The sequence below is a fragment of the Electrophorus electricus genome, chromosome 19 (genome assembly GCF_013358815.1).
Source record: "Electrophorus electricus isolate fEleEle1 chromosome 19, fEleEle1.pri, whole genome shotgun sequence".
NCBI classification, from domain to species: Eukaryota; Metazoa; Chordata; class Actinopteri; order Gymnotiformes; family Gymnotidae; genus Electrophorus; species Electrophorus electricus.
Genome location: NC_049553.1, coordinates 1,791,411 through 1,814,754, shown reverse-complemented (window position 1 = coordinate 1,814,754; position 23,344 = coordinate 1,791,411). Strand labels below are relative to the sequence as shown.

Below are 23,344 nucleotides of genomic sequence, written 5' to 3'. Positions count from 1 at the left end.
TGTTTATAGTTTTAAATCTTTCTGCAATTTATTCCATGTCCAGCATGCATAATAAAAAATGCAGTTTTTTATTTTATTTATATATATATATATATATATATATAATTCACAGGCAGGAAATTTTTTTCTTAGCATTTAAATGAAAAAAAGATGTATTTCTAAAATAAATCATTTCCATTTCCAATCTTCATTTAAGCTTTCTAACTAGATTCATGGTCAATCTTTCAGTGGATTTAGCATCGATGTAAAAATGCAAAAGTCATCATAATCAAACTTCTGAAAAGATCATGAACTTTGTTTTCTGAGCATTTAATACTAATTTTAAGATAAGCAGAGCAATGTTTAATGACCGTATTGTAGTTTGGAGTTCTTGTACATCCTAATGCTATGCTTAAAGCATGCATATAAATGAGAGTATCACAATGCTGCTTTCTGTACAAAGCACCAATGAGGTCATTTGCCATAATCCATAGTAGCAGTAGTTGGTAGTAGTAGTAACTGAAACAGGTTTAAAATAAAAAATCCAGATTTCCATCAGTCGATGTACAGTAGTGGCATAACATTGGACAGATATTTTTTCATTTAAATGATCAAATATAGACCTCATACAAATAAAATACTTATTAAACTGTCTGACCATGATGTCTTTATCTTTTATTTCATCTGAGTCAACTAAAATATGCTCAGGAAATCTCGAGGCAATATATATGCTTAAAAAAGAATTTATTTCTTTTCAAATTTTAGAAGGATTACTTTCCCTGTCTCAACCATTGTCCACACATTTCATGTGCCTATGGTTAGTGTTTTTTTAGTCAGGAAAAGGATACCGGCTTTCACCATAGCACATCATAAATCCTTCTAAATAAAGGCCCTACCTCTTCAAGGTCTTATCACCATTGTTTAATGCAAGAGTTTCTTTTACAGTGTGTTGTTGCTAGACCCACACCCAATACTCCTTATTTTTCAGACAGACTTGGGACTGCCCTTGGCGCTGTCTTATACAGTACACACAGTCTAATCTCTTGCATGTTAGGTAAATTATCAGCTATTTACATGATTACTAATTCTTGCTACTTCATCCACTTTCGCATGTATTATGTGTTTGATAATACATGCTAACTCTCACTAAGCAGGGATCAGTAAAGCAACTTTGCATTTTGATTGGCAAGGCTCAAGGATGGCTTTTCAGAATAATCAGTGTTGTTATAAAGATCACCTTATAGTGGAATTCAAGTAGATATTCTGATAGAAAATTGCTCAAATAAAAGTTATCAGTTTAATTTTAGTTTTTTAATTATAATATGCAGATCTTCATGTTTACAGCCAGCTCTGGCAGTAGAGTATCATGCATAGACCTCAAGGTCTTATTCCTTTAATGATAAAAATAAATAAACAAAGGATAATAATCCTTTTTATAGAAAAACCAAATCATTATAAACATTATTGAACTTTAGAGATTCAATATCACATTATGATTGCAAATTCATAAGAATTGGCATCACCCAATTTGGAAGAAAACATATGAAAGGTTAAAGGTAGATCAGTGTTGAGTTTCACATTTATTTTTTTTTACAATTTAATTGATCAGAACCCATTCTCTCCACTCTCAACTGATGTAAATTATACAAAGTTTGGGGGAAATGTCTCTCAAAATAGTATGTTTGTACCAGTGTGTACTACATGCATTTCCTGCAGCCTATCACTTTTCTTTGATGGTAGAATTTTAGAGTAAAATATAAAAAATAATACAGATGACTACCAGCATGTTCACAAGTTTTAACTGAAGTGAGATAACTCAGTGGGATAAGGACAGGATTGTAACTTACAGTTCTTCATAAGCATAAGACACCAACATGTCACCAAATGCAAAAGTCACTGTCTGTGGTCTGCTCAAGTATCACATATACTTCAAAAGACACAAATAATGTTAACTAAATGTCTGTAATCTATCTTAGTTTGACTCATTTAAGACTAAAACTGCAATATAGCCACCTTAGATTTTTTTTACTGACCAGTGAAATAAACAGATGTTATTTTTGCGATGTGTGTAGTTGAAGACACACTGATAATGGTTGATCTGACCTGTGACATGACTCTGTCTTTTGGTCATGGAGCTCCATGAGTGTAGGTAATAAAGCGACATAGCCTACTGATTAGTCACAGAATGTGGTAAAGTAGCTATTGGCATATAAAAAACAAAAGCTGACTTCTCTCTTAGAATGATGCATCACGCTAAAATAAGTTTCTTTAAGGTGTCATTGTGAAAAATGAAATCCTATAACACTCGTTAAAATGCATACAGTGGTTGACTTGTGTTCCATAAGATGTCTTGACTTATCATTCTGGAGTTGAAACCCAGTACTTGGAATTGCTGTATTTTGGTATAATATAGCTTATGCACTTAATATAGTTTACTTATGTGCTTATTGACACCAACTATATACCATACATATCAAAATTATTAAATGCATTTATTTGTATTCATTACAGCCATTTATGTCATGGAATATGAATCACCATAAAGCTATAATACCGGTAGGTTTCATATCCATTTGTATATGACACCCAATGACTACTATTCTCTACAACTGTCTGTGTTGTGGGCTGCTGTTAATTCTAGACAAAGTCTGTTTTTTTCTTCATTCTTATTATAAAATACACAATTTTGATATCCTTAATAGTGCCTTACTTTTGCTTCAAAGAGTGAAAGAAATTTCCTTGAAACTCATCAGCTGATTTCCTTTTTTCTGCTTCTCAGTTTATACGGTGGCTAGAGGATGAAGCCAAGGTGGGTTTTATATATGTACAGTCTGTTGCACTACAGTTTTTACAGTCTTGAGTAGAAGCCTTAAGTTGCTTGGAATCTTTCCTTGCATGTTTTCATTTCCCACAGCACCTCTCAGCATTTACTAGGTTGAAATCATACTTCATCAACTTCTCATTGCCATCCTTGGACCCTACAATGTTGTCAGTATATGATACATGTACTTATGAATTGCCCTTGTCTCTGCTTGCTCTGCTGAGACAGTCTGTGTGCAGTCAGGCTGTCTCCTCTTCACTCTACAACAGTTTGTGTGTTTTTACTCACCTTCAGCTAAGGCCGTTAAGAAATGTGAGATGAATTTGTAAGTTGTGACATATTGTGTCATTTTACATTTACAAAAAGCTGACACTTTTTATCCAAAGCGACTTACAATTATGACTAAACACAACTTGAGCAACCAGGATTAAGAGCCTTGCTCAGGCACCCAACAGTCACATCTCTGAGGGGATGAGGCTTGAATCAGCAACCTTCATATTGCAAGTCTTGTACCTTAAGCAACATCAGATCAGTTCTGTTGATTTTATTTGCTGATGCAACTCAGTAAAAAAGGGAGAGAAAGCATTATACGATAAAAAACAGAGTATTCATGACACTTTATGAAACACAGCTTCTATGGAACATGTAGCTATATGTTGATAAGAAAGTACATTTGTTACTCTAAATATACAAAAGACAAATTTGTGCAAAAATACCTAAGCATGATAATTACTGTACATTAGTGTTTATATTCACTGGTCTTGTGACATTTTGACATAGGAGCAAGACATCAGTACGGAATAAAAAGGCAACTCTTTGTTAGCTTAAACAAAGGAAAACACTGAAACAGCATAAAAAGGGCTTGAAATAGTCTAGTCTTTTGATGAAGCATGAAGTAGTGGCTTGGCTGTAGACTATAGCAGGCTATAATGTGAAGCGCTGGAGTTCAGCACCTGTGAGGAGCACCAGTAAGTGAAACAGGTGAACAGGATAACTAATACATGGGAGATTGAGAGCAGGCAAGTGGCTGAGGACGATGATTAACAAGGACTCATGAATGTGTGTGTGTGTTTCTGGCTGGGTAGCAGCCAACTTAGGTCTTTTGAAGATCTAAAATTTTTGAGCAAGTCCCAAACATTCTCCACTATGAGAAGCATGTTGTAATAATATAGTAATTAAAATCTAATATAAAATAAGCCACTGAATTCAAGCATCATCCAGTATTCATTATAAATTTTAAATTAAATGACAATAAATTCATCATTATTGCCTGCAGTTTGACTGTGCCATTATGGTGAGGGCAACAGACAAAATCACTGGCATGTGGAAGGTTGAAGACTGCAGCGAAAAGCGAGGTTTCATCTGCAAGAAGAACATTGGTGAGTAGTAGTAGTTTTAATACTAGTCAGCAGAGATAGGCAATATTTTAATGACATGTATTTGAAATAAATATTGAATTACATTTAAAGTATTTTGTGACAAAAAACATGTCATTTGTAGATTAGATATAATGTATTGTTATTTTTGTATTTGTAACAATGAGTGAAATGAGGCAAGATGCAAATTCTGAAGAAGACATGTTGAGAGTCTATCAAGCTGCCATTTGTTCTATGCTGTCAAGAGCCCCACACAAACATCCATTGCCAAGTAACTTCATGTCAGATGTGAGATCAATTGCAAACAAAATCTTGGAACTGGAGCTTACCATGGCTATGCAAAAATGTATCAAGTATTGTTGTGTTATGACACGGATTATGATTATCACATTATGGCTAATAACTATTAAGGCTAATAACTATTAAGATGGAAGACTGTACAGTACACTGGGCCAACAGGACCAGAGAATACTGCAAAGGGGGACTTTGTGTCTACACTAATAATACATGGTATATGAATACTACCATTACCAATATTCACTGCTCCCCAGAATTGGAATATCTAACAGCCAAAAGAATACAGCTTTTATTTACCAAGAGTATATATGATAGTAATGATCAAAGCTGTATATGTTCCTCTGGATACCAATACCTGCCTTAAACCAGCAACAGAATGCTATTATATAACAATAATCTGCTTAACTTAATTGAGTTTTTATAATAGCAAGGGATTTTAATAAGGCAGATTTTATCAGAATGCCCAGTGCCCAACAAGAGGAAAAATACTCTTTATCATGTTTTTAGTAATATTACGCATGTGTTTAGAGTGACCCTATGTAATGATTGCACACACAATGAGGAAGAGGATCCAAATGCAAGAGGTTTTATTTGTTAAATCAAACAGATCAGTGGGCTAAGGCAGGTATTCATAGTCTGGTTGTTCCAAGGTCAGAGTCCAAGAGGTGTCCAGGAATCAGGCAGGAGATGAGGTCTGAAACACAGGCAAGAGTCGAAAAACAGGAAGACAAAACCATAATTGAACTGCTTGGTACAGAATATAAAGTTGGCTATACTTTGTGACATGAGTGTGAAGGAGGGGAGCTTAAGTAAGCAAGCAGTGATAAGGTAAACAATGATCAGGTATGTGCTAGTATTCCGGTGAATCAGATCAGAGGCATGTATGGGAAGAGGTAGGCATGGCAGTGTGGGGTGGAGCGTGATTCCTGGCATTCATAACACCCTATGACACTTGTGCCACTCTAACCATATCTGCTTGTCTTAAACCCAGTATATAGGCCTGTAAAACAGTCAAACCAATTACAAGACTGATACAGGTACGACCAGATGGACCTTCTGAACAGCTTCAGGGCTGTTTTAACAGCACTGACTGGACCATTTTAAGGACAATGATATTGTTACCTACACGTCTAATGTCTTATATAAGCGGATGCATGAACACTGTCATCACTGCAAAATGTATTTGAATATTTTACCACAGTAAACCATGGTTCACAAATGAGGTATGACTCTGGATAAAGGCCTGCAACAAAGCCTTCAGATCAGGTGACACACAACAGTACAGCATGGCAAGATTTGAATTGAAGAAGGGTATCAGAGATGCCAAAGCTGTCTACAGAAATAAGGTTGAAAACTACTTGATAACTCAAATCCAGGCCAGGCTCGGCAAGGCATAAAGCACCTCACTAAACAGACAAACACTAAGGAACTGATAAACAGCAGTGGAAATGCCCTACTGGTGGAGCAACTTATTAACTTTCATCTGGCATGAGAAGGCTAACGACATGAGCGCTGCGACCACTATGACATCTAAAGACAAGAGCTACCTCAAAATATGAGGAGATGTACAGGTGTACTACACAGTATAAACACTCGGACGGCAGTGAGACCAGGCAATGTACCAGGAAGGGTTCTTAAAGACTGTGCAGGGGAATTGACTCTGATATTTACAAATATCTTAAACCTTTCCCTAGCACTGTGCAGAATACCCACCTGCTTTAAAACATCTGTCATTGTAGCAATTCCCAAGAAAGCCAGTTTCCAGTGGTCTATAGCCAGGGTAGCCACTTGAGCACATTTTGAGTACCTGCCTGTCATCTGTTAATGAGTGGACTTACACACCAAATTAAAATTCCCTTGGTTCCATGCCTCCAGTTATCTGCAGTAAGTGAAGTGCTTACAAATTTATAGTTGAATTTGCTGCAATTAAATTACAAATCAAATTTGTTGTATGTGCATTATTGGTGTATATATTTTGCAATTTGTTTTCATTCATTTGTTGATATGTTTGTAATTTATATCAAGTTACATTCCAGTGTAATTCTGCCCTTATCTCTACTAGCTACTACATCTACAATCCAGCAGTCCTTTCACCTACGATGGTAGAACTGTGGGTACAACAATATTACGAAACCTACTACATTCCATGTCTGCTGTATATTTGATCTGTCTCAGACTCTCAGATCCAAGCTCCAGTGACAACAGCATCACTGCAGCCATATTTTGTGCTGGGAAACAACTCATTCAAGCTACAGATGGAGAAGATGAACTGGGACGAGGCCAGGAGGCAGTGCAGGGCAGATGATGCTGACTTGGCCAGTGTTCTGGACTCCATCACCCAGGCTTTAACAATTCTTAGGATTGACAGATCCAAACAGCCTATGTGGATCGGCCTCAACAGCATCCTGGTATGCTTGTTAGTCTGTATTGCAGAGTTGGAACTATTGAAAAGAGCCAAGGCCCTGGGCCTGTGATTCGGAAAGGCCCATGATCTCCATAGTTATAGCCAGTGCTCACTACATACAAAATTTGGATTAAAAAAAATATTTTTTCTTATATTGTTTTTATTCACAACCCTGAAAGAAAAACAAGGGAATTCTAGACTAAAAATATACAAGCACACACATACTGCATGATATGCAAACACACAGCTGCTCAATGCTTGTGTCTTGAATGGCCACCCTCCTGGCATCCCTGTTTCCATTGTTACCCTGTTGTGTCTGTGTTTTCCTTTATTTCCCTGTTCCGTTTTGTGGAGGAAAAATCAATAGGACTCAAGCCAAATGTGCAGATGAGCGAGCTTTATTGGTTCTGTCCCTTATGCATCGAGGGAGAGAAGCCTCAAACTTCTCTCTAACATGAGTTCATATACCCTCACCATTCCCTGTTGTTCTCTCATGCACTAATCTCATGACTCCAGGTGCCAGGCCTCTCAACCGTCTTTGAATATTCTTTCCTGCTAAAAACAGTTGTTACTCCCTGCTGCTGCACCCCTGCCCAGCAACAGTTAAGCAATAACTGCCATTCTCCATCACTTCTCTATTCGCCTTTCTTGCAGACTGGTCGAGATGAGGGCAAAGGTCACATAAAGGTCACATATTCCTTACTTCCTCCTTTAAGGAAGCATTAAGCATTTTCCCTCACACGTTCCTTGGCTTCGTTTTCTCCGCCCCCTCGTATAAAAACATACCATGCCTGTCATTACTTTCACCTGTGTCTGGTTTAGAGTTGATTAGTTCATATATTTAAATCCTGTCTGGTTCCCTGTGGCTCTGCTGTTCATTGTATGCAAGTAGGTTTATTGTTTATCCCATTCCAACCACTGTATGTATATGTATGTAAAGTTGTGTTTATTTATCCTAGCCTGTATGTTAATTCTAGCCTTTGTTTATTCAAGGCTCCATGTGTTTTATTCTAGCTGCTGTTTGTATTTATTATTTCTTCATGTACCCTAGACCTTGTACTTATTATGTTTCCTCATGCTCTTCGTATTGGTGAATTGACCTTGAACTACCCTAAGGACCATGATTCTGGATTTGCCCCTAATAAATCTCACTCTTCTTCACACAAATATACCAAATATTCCCATGAAGGGTGAAATGGAGTAGCCAAGAATTGCATAGTCCATGCACTGCAAATCTGCACATGCCATAGACTAGAATAACAAGATTTATAATTTAAAACATTTACAATCTACATTTTCAATAGCAGTAGGTAAAGGTTGAAATCTTATTATTTGTAGTATTGTGTGATAAGTTATCTCTTCCATGAAGTAGGTACTTTATCATTAATCAGGCAACTTAATTATACATGTCAAGTTCTGAGCAAAATATTGTACATGAGATTTCCACATTTGCCTTGTCATTAGATAAATTCCCACTCATCTTTTCAAATTTCTCCACACTTTCTTTCAACAATCATTCATATTTGAAAATATCAGTTGGTACTGTATAATAGGCCAGTAGTTGTGATGTTTGTAAATTTTGCCACCAAAAACCGGTTTCAAAGCAGGAGTAAGGGTGGGAACAAGGCACATAATGAATATGAATGTATAAAAGGTCATGTTGAATATTTTTCTACTGTATGGATGGGTGTATTGGGCCTTTTGGGATAACTTTTCAGGGAGTAAATTCCCATAAAAGTAACACCACCACTATCTGGCGCACACACACACACACACACACACACACACACACACACACACACACACACACACACACACACACACACACACAAAATATCTAACTGAGTATGTGCTGTTGTTTGCAGACAGGGGGGCAGTACCGCTGGGTAGACAACTGGATGCTGAGCTATGTTAACTGGGGAAAGGGAGAGCCGAGTCAGAACCAGGCCTGCGTGTACATCGACACGGATGGATACTGGAAAACGGCAAACTGCAGCAACACCTACTACTCCTTCTGCAAGCGTTCCTTAGGTAGCTCTCTGCTCACTATAGTGGAAAGGGGTTTTTTTTATACAAAATTTAGGATTATAATCAAGCCCTCTCACTGAAAAAGGGCAATATTTTTCTTGCAAGACATTCTGTCTCTATATTCCATAATATGTTAAGACAACGTTTATGGGTTTTTATGCTTCCAACATTTTTTTTCTCATGTTTCAGTGTTTTAAGTATTGCTATGAAATATATAAATAAAATAACATGGCTTCAGCATGGATGTAGAGTCAAAAGACATTTCTATTTAAGGAATTTATTACTACAGCAAAAGTTCAGAATGTTAAGAGTAGCCAAGAACCATCCATTCACTTGCTAACACGAGTGTATGTACCAGAACAAGCTTCTTTTATTTTGTTCTTTGTATACAGTTGTTGCCCCCACTGAGCCTCCTCAGCTCTCTGGAAACTGCCCTGAACCAAAGCAACACAAGACCTGGATCCCATTCCGAGGACACTGCTATGCTTTCTTGGCCTACAAGAAGGAGAACTGGGCCCACGCTACAGTAGAATGCATTAGAATGGGTAGGCTCATCGCTATTATCCACTGAATAACAAATGTGACACAGTATGGTGCACACACACAGTGTGCTATGTTTTTTCTCTCGGATTATCCTTTGGTTGGTAGCTGTATTTACTTGCTGCAGGTGTAGTTTTGCCTTGGCCCTAGGTGTGATTGGGGGGTAAACACACCACTCACTGAACTATTAAATTAGGATGATTCATTAGCAACACCTGTAGAAGGTTTTTGTTGTGCTTTTCTTCTAGTTCCTCATCTACACTGAGACTGGACATCTCAAACTCATCACTTTTTTTCATACTTTCTCAAACCATCATCGCATACTTCCACAAATTACAAATCTTTCCAAACTGAAATGTGTCTTGCAATTCCTGTCCCACAGGTCTCCTAGATAGTATCATCAACGTAGATGCTGCAATCTCAGGAACCTCATTTACTCCCTACATTTAGCACAATGACAGACTCTGGAATTGCCAATCTGCTGTCCAAAAGGCTGACATCATCTCAGCCCTAGCATCCCTCCACTTCCTGGCCCTAACAGAGATCTCGATCACACCTGAGAACTCAGTGACTCCAGCTGTCCTGTCCTCTGCCTTTTCATTCACACAATCTCTTGATGTCATTTGAACTTGTTCTCAACCAGTTTCCTCTGACTGTCAGAGCAGGGAATGTTCTGAACCTGATTTTCACCTGGACCACCACAACATCGGACATTAGACATCAGACTTCTCTCTCTCCCTCCCTTCTCTGTCTATCCATACCTCCCCATCTTGTTCTTCCTCCTTCTGTCACAATCTTTGCTCCATTACTCCCTCTTCCCTTACTTCTACTATTTCGTTCACCCTTCCTCACCATCACTCTTCTTTCTCTCTCTCTCTCTCTCTCTCTCTCTCTCTCTCTCTCTGGATACAGTTACTAATACTTTCCTTTATGTACTCTCCTCATTGATTAATCTTCTATGCCCTCTTTTGTCTACACCTACAAGATCTTCCCTACTCTGGCTAACAGAAACACTCCACTGCAACAGGAGAAAAAAAAAAGGACTGCAGAGAAGCAGTGGAGAAACTCTCACATGGTTTCAGATCTCAGCTCTTATCAGTCTCCCGTTTCCAAGTTTTCACTGGAAGTAACATTTTCAAAGTCATTCTACTACAGAGGAAAATTTAAATCGTCAGCTCTGATCCACACAAGTTCTTGAGTATTTTTCTTCTGTCCTTAACCCTCCCTCCTCTCTCATCTCTTACTCCTGAGGAGTTCATCACCTTCTTTGAGGAGAAGATATAGCAATCTGCCATTCCTTTTCCTTTGTTCCCACTCTTCTATTCCCCTACAGCCAACTCTCTGACTTCCTCTCTACTCAGACAAAAATCTCCAACTCCTGACTTCAGTTCGACTACGTGTCTGCTGGATTCCATTCCACCCAGTCTGTTCAGACAATCTCAAGAGATCAGCTTCTTTTTATCTCTCTTATCATCAGTTACTCCTTATCCTCTGGACATGTACCAACTGCGTTCAAAACCGTCAGGGTGGTCCCAATCCTTGAGGAGGCCACACTCGACAGCTCCAATATAACCAATCACAAATCTGTATCACTTCTCTCTTTCCACTCAAAAGCCCTTGAATGAGTAGTACTTTACAATTAATTATCTCTTTTTCTCACCCAGAACCAGCTCCATGATACTAATCAGTCTGGCTACAAATGGGCACACTCAACAGAAGCAGCCCTTATAGCAGTGATGGAGAAGCTTCATGCTGCCATTCTGTCTTGATTCCTCTGGACATTTTTGCAGCCTTTGACACAGTAAACCACAGCATTCTCCACAATTCAGGACTATGCGTCACTGATTTGATTTGGCTGCAAACAACCAAGCTGGAATATTTTGGGAACACTTTAGTATGCATGACTCTCTTCTTGCTAAAATACTGCATTGATGACTTTGAGATTTTCCTAACAGTGTAATTTAAATTTCTATCCTAACATTAGAAATGAATTTGAAATGTGTCTGTTTACACTGTATATTATGCATTTTAATCACTGCTGAAAAACATTAGTTAACTTGCCAGTAAGGTGTAATGCATTGATAGACAGTTATTCTTTCCATTATTGGTCCAAGCAACATGTGGTTAACTACATAAATGCAACAACATAAAAGATAACACTCTGGACAAGAGTGCCTGCTTAATGCTGTAAATGTAATGTTGACATCAAATAAAATCATATTACTTTGTCCCTGTAAATGTTAATATGTTAATGGTGTTTGTCTGGTCACAGGTGCATCACTGGTAAGTGTAGAAGATGGGTTAGAATCCCAGTTCATCCACAAGAATATTGAGATCCTCCAGGATGAGTCCCCTTCTTTCTGGATTGGCATGCACCGCAGCTATGAAGGTCTGCAGACCCATTATAAACTTCACCAGCCTGGTCCTTAGCCAGTGCATGTGGTTTCCAAACATATAAATTGTTGTACATTTAGCTGTGTGTGTGTGTGTGTGTGTGTGTGTGTGTGTGTGTGTGTGTGTACCAGGCAACTGGATGTGGATTGGTAATGCAGTGGTAGACTACACTAGCTGGGGACCACGGATGCCAGGTAGCCATGGTGACTGTGTTGATGTAAAATCAGACAGTGGCTTGTGGTTTACTTCACCATGTAGTAACTTCAAGTCCTTTATCTGCAAAACTGCCAAAGGTCAGTCACACAGACACACACACATACACAAAGAAGGATTCACTATTCTGAAGCTGTTGCACATAGTCTGTACTTTATGACAATAATTTTAAGCGTGATGTTGTCTAAGCATACTAAACTGATTACCTTTGATCTTGGCTATTATGGTCTTTGATCTCATTGTACATGCCTACATCTTTTTAGTTATACCATCAACAGAGAAGCAGCCAGATCCCAGTAAGTACAGAAAGTGTTACTCATCCTTTAAAAACATTAGCAAAAATGAATGATGCAGGTGAAAAACCTTAACAAAAGTAGAGAATCCATGACCTTATCAAATCTGGTTTGTTAAGAGAGTTCCATTAAGAACAGTTTTTTTTCCTGATCATTGATCATTGATATCCTCCTCATAAGCTTCAACTCTGCTCCACAGTGCCCCACATGGTTGAGGCCCCTCATGGCCATGCAGGCACTGCTGTAGCGGTTGTCCTGATGATAATTGCCGTGGCAGGGCTGGTTGCCTTCCTGTTCTTTAAAAGGGCGCCCATACCCATGATAGGAAAATTTATGTTAAATGAGAAAAATGCCAGAAGATCTACAACCACTGTCAACAGCATTGGATTGGTTGCCAACATAGAAGAAAATGAATATGCATAGCACTCACCCTTACATGTGGGAATACACACACACACACTCGCACATGCACACACACAAAGACATACATGCTGTACTGAACACAAGCTGTATTGATGTAGATCACAAACAAAAGGATGAACTTGGCCGCATCATGTAGTGAGATTCTTGAGATTTTTTATTATGAAAAAAAGTAAAATTGACATGTAATCACATTAATTCATAAACTGTATGCCACTATATTCATGGGTATATATTTGGAATTGGTAGCTCAGTGGGTAAGCTACTTGATTTGTAATCAGAAGGTTGCCATTTTTGGGCCCCTGAGTAAGACCCTTAACCCTCAGTTTGTACTCAGTAAAGATTGTGAGTTGCTTTGGATAAAAGTGTCAGGTAAATGTATTCATACCCTGTGGCTTCTACTAAGCTGTTCTTTATTGTGTGGTGTCCATCACTGACCAGTGGGGGAGAACATCTAGGACTCCCATCTTACTGTGCTCCTCCACACATCATATAGTGTTTAACATGGTCGATTTATTAGTTATTTGTGCTTTGTTTGTGATGTCTTCTTATGTTTGTGTCTAGTAATGTCCACCTTCACTAACTTCAGTTAGTTAGTTTTGCTTCCGGGGGGTGTGTATGTTGTGCTTATTGGAGCCATGAGACCTGACTCCTCTGTCTTTGTATCAGTGCTACATTGTTGTTGTTCATGTAAATGTTTTTATAGCAAATAAATGTTTTTAAAACCTAAAAGACTGACAATGGAAAAACATGCACAACAATCATTGACTAAGATTCTACTGACCAGAGGTATCGATTTCAGACAATCACTATAATAACAAACGCAATGACGCAACCAAGCCAAAATTAACACAAATTATTTGTTGTGGATAAAAAGAAATGAAAAGCAACTTGAGGGAATGACTAGCCAAGCAATTTATCAACCAAACAAAACCAACAAAGGAAACTTGTTAATCCAGTTAGTTTCTTCGGGGAAAGAGCATGACTAAAAGTATATCAGAAGATACGGGAGAAAAAGGCGAGACCATCGTGAAACAGCCAAAAGGAGAACTAATTATAGATTTGAGGATACTGTGTCAGATGAGAGGAATAAGTTAAATGATGTAATTTGATGTATTTACAATAAAGTTACTATTGATACCCACTTGTAAAGTAAAAAGTGAAATGCCTAATGCTTACGATTCGCTGGCTCGACCATATAAAGCCATCTGGAGGAAACAGACAGATTGTCCAGAATCTTCAGAATTCCTTCAAACCACCAGGATGACACCAAGACAGAGTGTCCATTTTCCATTGACATCTGGATGGCACTGAGAGAGAGTGTATATCTTCCATCAAACCATCAAGATTTCCTGTGTTTCTGGTTTGACCGTGCCCAAGCAATTAAGGCCAATGATAGGCAAATGACCAGGAGTCTTGGACCGAGGAATTGGATCTACAGTTAGAAAGTCCTAGGCCTTTGGGGGCAGGTCTTTCTGAAGTAGGAGTTTTTGATTCATTGTTGGCAGCACAATGGAACTTCTTAATTAACAGAAATTAAAAAGAAATTAGGAAATTACTAAACTAATAAAGAAGAAATAATTAAATATAATAAAACAGCATGAGATTAGAGTCTTTCTATCTGAATAGCAAGAAGCTATTGACTTCAAAAGTAAATGTGAATCTTGATTTTCGCTCACAAAAATTGTGCGTGTGGGGGAAGAATGGGGTTGAACTTTTCAGGTGGGAGAATAGAATTCCTGTAGGACAAACAGGAATGTAGAGATGCATAGGATCAACCACAAATCACTTAAACAAAGAAAATCATACATTTACTACCAATTTTTGCCTACTAAGTCTTAGAATTAAAGTTTGTAAAACAAACCCTAGGATTGGTGGAGCACTTAATAATTAACTTAATTACTTTCCTATTTTCTAGAGACTTTATTGTATAATTGGTTCATATAAGAGTTTTAGTAAACACAACTAGGAATGATTATCAATTTGTTTACAAGCATGAGGTAAGCAGCATACGGATTTAAGTGATCTGGGTGAATAACGCAAATTAATAAGGAACAAAATAATGAAACAATTGACATCAATTAATAGGAGCAAACATCACAATTTGGAGATTATATTAAAATAGCCATACATTACATGGCTGATTACCATTTGACATTGTAGGTTAAAAGGCAAGTTGTTACTTTGTGAATCTGTGGGAAAGAGACATATATATGAGAAAATATCTCTGTGGGATGAGGAAAGTTGGTTGTCCTGATAAGGGTTTGGGTCTGATGGAATTTATCGTCATAATTCCTGAAAGTATAACCAGGCCAGTAAGAGCTTCCCACATTCCAATCTGTGGGTTTTATGACACCTAAGAAGAGGGGGGAAGGGTCAGAAGCTAGGCCAGCATGGTAAGTTATCAGCTAGGCCATTTATGGTACTGTTGCTCAGCATCATGGAGCCAGAGGAGTTCTGGGTCTTGTCGATGGCTCCAGGGTGAGAGAAAGCCCATCCTAGGGTGTTACCAAGTGGTTACTATGGGATCTGAAGTGGTTGCTATGGAGTTTTAAGTGGTTGCTAGGGTGTTACCAAGTCATTGTTATGGGATCCAAGGGGGTTGCTAGGGTGTTACCAAGTCATTGTTATGGGATCCAAGGGGGTTGCTAGGGTGTTGCCAAGTGGTTGCTATCGGGTCACAAGTGGTTGTTAGGGTGTTAGCAAGTGGTTGCTATGGGATCTAAAGTGGTTGCTAGGGTTTTGCCAAGTGATTGCTATGGGATCACAAGTCAACCACTTGAGTGGGTGTTAGAAACAAGTAACTAGGGTGTTCGAAAGTGGTTGGTATGGGATCTGAAGTGGTTGCTAGAGTTTTACCAAGTGGTAACACTTGCAACATTATTACTGTTGTTACTTTATCAAGGAACATCACAATACAGATATACAGCAGATGAAATAAGTATTGAACACGTCACCAATTGTCTAAGTAAATATATTTCTAAAGGTGCTATTGACATGAACTTCTCACCAGATGTCAGTAACAACCCATCCAATCCACACATGCAAATAGATTTCCATAAATTATGTGTAATAATGAGAAATGACACAGGGAAAAAGTATTGAACACACTTACTGAAATGTAATACTTCGTACAAAAGCCTTTGTATGGAGAAACTAGTTGCATGCATTGCTCAGGTGTGATTTTGGCCCATTCTTCCACACACTTCAAATCCTGAAGGTTCCGTGGACTCCTTCTATGAACTCTGCTCTTTAGTTCCTTCCATAGATTTTCAATTGGTTTCAGGTCAGGTGATTGGCAGGGCCATTCTAGCAGGTTTATTTTCTTTCTCTGAAACCAATTGAGATTTTCCTTGGCTGTGTGTTTGGGATCATTGTCTTGCTGAAATGTCCACCCTCATTTCAATTCATCATCCTGATAGATGGCAGCAGATTTTTATCAAGAATGTCTCAGTACATTTGTCCATTCATCCTTCCTTCAATTATATGAAATGTGCCTGTGCCATATGCTGAAAAACAGCCCCACACCATGATGTTCCCACCTCCAAACTTCACTGTTGGTATGGTGTTTTTGGTACAGTGCCTTTTGACCTCCAAACATGGTGTGTTCAGTTTTGGTATCATCTGACTAGACTATATTCTCCCAGTATTTCACAGGCTCGTCTAAATATTTACATTTACGGCATTTAGCACACGCTCTTATCCAGAGCGACTTACAAAAGTGCTTTGTGATTTACTCATAGAATATATCCAAGTACAGTAGGTTAGAATTAAACATACCAATGAACTAGAATACAGTAGAATACAGGGATGAATGCTGATACCTAGAAGTGCAAAAAAAAAAAGTAAATAAAAATTATATATATATATATATATATATATATATATATATATATATATATAGTTGAGCAAACTTTAAATGTGCTTCAGCATGCTTTTTCTTCAGCAGTGGAGTCTTGCGTGGTGAGCGTGCATACAGGCTATGGAGGTTGACTGCATCACATTGTTTTCTTTGAAACAATTGTACCTACTGATTCCAGGTCTTTCTGTAGCTCTCCTGAGGTGGTCCTTGGCTCTTAGACAACTCTTCTGATAATTCCTTTCACTCCTCTGTCTGAAATCATGGGGAGCACCTGGTCAAGGCTGATTTATGGTGAAATTATGTTCTTTCCACTTCCAGATTATGGCCCCAACAGTGCTCACTGGAACCTTCAGTAGTTTAGAAATTCTTCCACTAAGTGGCAGGATTGCTTTCTAATTACTGATAGATTGCAGCTGGTGTCATGACTTTACATGGCTTTTTGCACCTCTCTTTCTTCATGTCTTCAATACCTTTTCCCTGTGTCATTTCTTATTATTATACATAACTTAATTTATGGACATGTATGTTTTGATTTCTTTGCATGTGTGGATTGGATGGGTTGTTACCGACATCTGGTGAGAATGTCATGTCAATAGCACCTTTAGAAATATATTTACCTAGATTGGTGACGTGTTCAATACTTCACCCCCAGTACCTATACAATCAGTGTGAAATAAATAATATTTTCCTTTTATTGTTATATTTTTTTAAATGTTAAAATGCTTAACTATTTCAGTGTTCTAATTAGCAAATGTTTTAATTTTTTTAAAGTTAAGGAGACACCAGAAAAAAATAGAAAAGCAAATGATAGATCGCACGGGTAGGATGGGATGGAGGGATGATAAATGACAGGCATAGCAAATATTTTAAGGGGCGCCATCATCGATAACTTTAGTTTGCTTTACTGACAACCTTTGAAGTAAAATGTAAATATTTTAAAATGTTCAAAATGGCCTTTTCTATGGGCCATACGGTCCATGTATAGAATCTAAGATGCAAAAACGACCCCGTTTTGAAATGTGTTTTTCTGAAATGAGAAATTTCTGGTGTCGCTTATTTGCATATCTCTACCTGTTCAGCCTATAGCAGTTTAGCACACCCACTTACATTGCAGTTCTCAAGGAAGAGTAATCAACAAGGGGGCACGGAAAAGGGTGAACTTCTATGAGATTAACGGGAAGCCTATTGGAAGCAGCGACAACCAATTGAAAAGTAAGTTGCCACGGTTTTATTATGGGTAGCTATGTGATACAGAATGATAGGCCGACCTATTTGTGCTCTGCATTCTTGCGTATTTATTTATGCTAGGCTGTACATAACGCAGCCTTAAAACACTGGTTTATCATTTCTTTCATTTACTTATCTGAGATATTGCTTTTTTTTTTCTCCGTCACTGTCTATAGTACTTACTGACAAACAAAACCTTAGTTTCAGTATTATGTGCCGCTTGGGTTATAACCATAGAGCAATAACATTTTCTAAACAAATAATTTAATGAAAAATGACAGCATTGTTTTGCTCATTGCACTGTGCTGTCCTCAAGTACCTGACTACTAGTTAGCTTCTACAAGCAATATGATACTGTGACAGGAGGAAATGGATCTGAAGAAAAAAAAATTCCGTCAAAAAGACTTCTCCAGAGTTTTCAGTTGGCAGAAAAACAATAAATGGGTTTTGATTGCCCTCTAGTGGTTTTAATGAGTTTACATTATGAATGAATATTCCGTCTTCACTCCAGTCACATAGCGGAGACCGCTGTTGACTACTTGTGTATATTAACAGTTCATCTTTAATAGGGTTAAACACAAGTTTGTTTGATTGTTTGTTTGTTTGTTTGTTTTTGTCTGAAGCCAACATTTTAAAGTTTAGTGGGAGGGTTTTGGTGTGTGAAATAATCCAGTACTCATGACAATAAAGCCCATGTGTTATATTGCCATGCATGGTAACGAGTTTGTAAATCATTTGAGTTTTGCAGTGTGTGCTGGATTTTAGGCAGAGGTTGGCTTGTCGTCTGTGTTTTATCATCACAGATTAATATTATATGGTATGATATTAATTATATAATGACACACTGTCACCCCCAGTTCGTAACTACAACTCCCGGCTTTTCCGGCACAACTTCACCAGATCCTTGTCACCGCATTATTAATGTCACCTGTGAATAAAAACCCCATTTATAAATCCGCAAGCATCAGAGAGAGTAATAGTATACATTATGTGACAAAATTATTAATTGCTTGATTTTGATTGATTGACCGCTGTCAATGGCTAGGCTACACCTGCCATCAAAATTGATATAAGGCCCCCATCATAACCCAACCCTCCATTTGTCATTCTGACAAAAATGACTACATTAACGAGAGAGAGCTACAGTGTTCCGGGGGTGTTGGCGAACATGAATGGAAAAGCTGTTGATTTTTTTTTTTCTAAGATGGCTCGGACGACGGGGATAAGGAGTTGAGTTTGATCGACTGGGAGACTGATTTAAGAGTGCCTCCCCCATCATGTGAGTGGTCTAATAAAGAATTCTAGCTAATTACTGAAAATAATCCATATTTGTTACCACTCCTAATGCTGTTCTCAAATGTGTTTAGTCAGCAGTGACATGTCGTACCAGGAAGAAACACTACAACCAGAAGTGGGAGAAGCAGCATCGCACCCAATGCTGTGCCAACGTATGTTGACTCATAGTCAATGTTAAATAACTTCTGGATCAAGCGTTTGCTAAACTGATCTCTATGCCTGTCCTAGGGGTGGGTTTGGTTCTGCATTGTATGACATGTTGAGATTTCTAAATCTGTGTACATCAGAAGGTTTATTACTGTTACACCTGCATACTGAATATACACCAACATACTATGGCTCAGAAATGTCCGAATAATGACCCACTAGGTAATGCTTCAAAAAAATCTGATAGCACAGGGAAGTTCAGTGAAAATGTACAAATTTGTCCAAGTGACATTCTATGAACTGAATTAAAGTTTATTAAATTTACAAAATAGCCTATGCCAACAAGATTTTTTGAACCAATATGTAGTACATGCCATAAATCAGTTGAATGAAAGTCTAGCTTTAACATCAGAATCTGTTAGTCAAAATAAATATGTACTGCAGAGTCCTGAAAACACACAGGTTAGTCAAAATACCTTCTGTGATACCTTCTATGAACTGAATCAGTACTTGATTGCATTAAATGAGAGGCTCTTGTCATGAATGGCCACCCTCCTGATAATCATTCAGATAATGATGAAATCTGTATGGAACTGGAACAAACAGGGTATGGGATAGATCCTGACATTAGAATAAGAGAGGGGAGTTAATTTTGCCTCACTGGGTAACATTAACAGTTTTGCAGAATTTTACAATTACATTCTAGAGGTTATGAATGGCATGATGGATGCCGTTAATGAAATAGCTGGTCCGAGAGATGCTGTAATTTTTCTAGTTCAAGGTCCTAATCTGAACGTTTCATCACAACTTGAGGTGAGGGATAGCGGAGCTGTGGAACTAGACTCTTTTCTAAATACGTTCGAGAAAGCTTTGCAGAGCAATCTTGAGATCCTGGCAAGTGATAATGTGTCACTGGTGATTCAGATAGTGTACCCACCCCAAGGCAGTGTTAGGAGTAAAATAGTGCACCTCTTCAGATCAGATGCTTTCTGAAAGAAGATGGGACATCGATATATTTTTTTACAGCACAAACAACAATCTATGCTTTGCCTTATGCCTTGCACAGCTTTTGAATGCTCAGGAAACACCCCAACACACTGAAAATGTTGCTAGCCAGATGCAGTGGGATGTAGGATTATCCGACAGTGACACGGTTAGTTTTAACGATATAAACCAATTTGAGAAGTTATTGAATTGTGAAACAGTTTTGTTGTATCAGGCATTCAACAAAAGCGGCTTCTCTTTTTTAAAAACTAGCAGGACACTCCATGAGAACCATTTTCTTGTTCTTGCATGACAACCATTACTATGGTGTACTCCTGAATGTCGTAGTTACACTCTGAATACGTTGCAGTGTTCAAATTGTTTAAGGTTGTATAGGTCCGACTACTGCTATCAAAAACACAAAGAAGAAACTTGCTGGTCGAAACATATTCATTATGCAAAATAGGTTTCTACTGACCCAAATGTAGAATGGCAGACCATCTGAGCCACTTTAGCACAGGTAAAAAAGAATATAAATGTGCTCAGCCTCATTGCAGTCTCTGTAATGAAAAATTACAACAGGAGGTCAAATATGAACGTTTCATACAACCGGCACAGGTAGAGATGGTGGACAAACATTATATATTTTATGATATGAATCCAGACAGGAAATGGGCATGCATATAGCTAATTTTACATACTGTATGGGGTTCATATGGATGGCTGAAGGGGATGGGTGCATCGAAGCCTTTTTTAAAATGTACCGTCAAAGAAAATTCGAAGGGTACACATTCATACCACACAACGCAAGGGTCTATGATTCTTATCTTTTGTAGAATTATCTGGTGAAAGAAGGGTTTACTCTCATAGCGCAAGGGGGGAAAATTTAACACTGAAGATACAGTTTATCAGCAGAGATTCATAGACACACTCTCATTCCTACCTATGAAATTTGGCGCCATTCCAAAAGCCATGGGGTTTAGAGACCAAAAAAAGGAACATTTCCCCACTTCTACAACTCCATAGAGAATCAGAACTATGTGGGGCCGTATCCTGGGCTGTATTTCTCGGCTGCTTTTATCACGTATGTGATACGTGCTTTTATCATGCACACCACACCCTTTAAATAAAGCCTCAGAAACCTTCGGAGACGTTCATTAGAACAAAATTCAGACGCTGTAGTGCATTCACAAACTGCCTGTCATGTGGGAACATGAATGGAATAACATGAAAAAGAATGATGATGATGTAAAAAGGTTTCTCAAAACCTTTGACTTTCCAGAGTGCTTAAATCCACAGGATGCACTGGTGGGGGGAGGGGGAGGGGGGGGGGGGGGCGTACAAATGCCCTACAGTTGTATTACACAGTTCAACCTGGTGAAAGAATCAATTACTACGACTTCACCTCCCAGTACCCCATAGGCCTCCCCGTTATCCTTTATGACTTTGGGTCATTGGAAAACTACTTTTGCATCATCAAGGTAAAGGTTTTACTTCCCAAGGGGTTGTGGGCCCCTGTTCTTCCTTACCGGATAAAGTACAAACTCTTGTGCCCTCTCTGTAGAACCTGCGCTGAGCAACAACAGCATAGCTGCGACCATGAGGATGATGGCAGGGCCCTGACAGGTGTGTGGTGCAGTGTGGAGCTGGTGACAGCCCTACAGAAGAGGTACAGAGTGATGAAAGTATTTGAGATCTGGCACTGTCCTAATAGAACAGACAACATTAAATGTTTACATTAAAATGTTTTTGAAAACCAAACGAGAGCTCAGGTTATCCTGGGTGGTTGATGAAACCACAAAAAAAAAGGATTACATTCACAAATATGAGGAGAATGAAGGGATTAAGGCACTTACAATGCTTTGAAACGCTGTTTCAATATATGTAAAACATAAAGAAAACAGTTTCAATCTACTTATTGCAAAGTATAGAACAGATTGTTTTCACTTAAACTAATCTTTGAAAGTTTCTCCTTAATAGACATGACATATTAGTTTCAGACACCATACCTTGTCCTGAAACACTGTTTAAGGCAATTACAATGCTTTGAAACGCTTTTTCAATGTTTGTAAAACATAAAGAACACAGTTTCAATCTACTTATTGCAAACTATAGAACAGACTGTTTTCACTTAAACTAATCTTTGAAATTTTCTCCTTAATAGGCATGACATATTAATTGAAAACGCATTGTCTTGCCCTGAAACACTGTTTAAGGCAATTACAATGCTTTGAAACGCTGTTTCAATGTATTTAAAACAAAAGAAACACAGTTTCAATCTACATATTGCAAACTATAGAACAGACTGTTTTCACTTAAACTAATCTTTGAAAGGTTCTCCTTAATAGGCATGACATATTAATTGAAAACACAATGTCTTGCCCTGAAACACTGTTTAAGGCAATAACAATGCTTTGAAACGCTGTTTCAATGTATTTAAAACATAAAGAACACAGTTTCAATCTACTTATTGCAAACTATAGAACAGACTGTTTTCACTTAAACTAATCTTTGAAAGTTTCTCCTTAATAGACATGACATATTAGTTGAAAACACAATGTCTTGCCCTGAAACAGTGTTTAAAGCGAATGCAATGCCTTCAAACGCTGTTAAACAGCGAATTAAAGGAAAGCGAAGAGTTGCAATGTACATATAGCAAATGATAGAACAGATTTTCACTTAAAGTAATCTTTGAAAGTTTCTCCTTAATAGACATGACATATTAGATGAAAACACAATGTCTTGCCCTGAAACACTGTTTAAGGCAATTACAATGCTTTGAAACGCTTTTTCAATGTTTGTAAAACATAAAGAACACAGTTTCAATCTACTTATTGCAAACTATAGAACAGACTGTTTTCACTTAAACTAATCTTTGAAAGTTTCTCCTTAATAGACATGACATATTAGTTGAAAACACAATGTCTTGCACTGAAACACTGTTTAAGGCAATTACAATGCTTTGAAACGCTGTTTCAATGTATGTAGAACATAAAGAACACAGTTTCAATCTAATTATTGCAAACTATAGAACAGACTGTTGTCACTTAAACTAATCTTTGA

The 23,344-nt window shown here is 38.0% G+C and overlaps 1 protein-coding gene across 2 annotated transcripts in view; it reads left to right on the top strand.

Annotated features, from left to right (window-relative positions):
- LOC113591648 (macrophage mannose receptor 1-like) overlaps positions 1–13,718 on the top strand; it is a 36,999-nt gene extending 23,281 nt beyond the window's left edge. For both annotated transcript variants that reach the window (XM_027032243.2, XM_027032242.2), the window contains exons 23-32: positions 2,491–2,535; positions 2,759–2,788; positions 4,077–4,179; positions 6,649–6,881; positions 8,743–8,908; positions 9,298–9,450; positions 11,718–11,834; positions 11,971–12,132; positions 12,316–12,348; positions 12,545–13,718. In XM_027032243.2, the coding sequence (XP_026888044.2) occupies positions 2,491–2,535; positions 2,759–2,788; positions 4,077–4,179; positions 6,649–6,881; positions 8,743–8,908; positions 9,298–9,450; positions 11,718–11,834; positions 11,971–12,132; positions 12,316–12,348; positions 12,545–12,768 (1,266 nt within the window). In that variant the 3' untranslated portion in view covers positions 12,769–13,718. The remainder of the gene's footprint in view (positions 1–2,490; positions 2,536–2,758; positions 2,789–4,076; positions 4,180–6,648; positions 6,882–8,742; positions 8,909–9,297; positions 9,451–11,717; positions 11,835–11,970; positions 12,133–12,315; positions 12,349–12,544) is intronic.
- Positions 13,719–23,344: the final 9,626 nt, after the last annotated feature.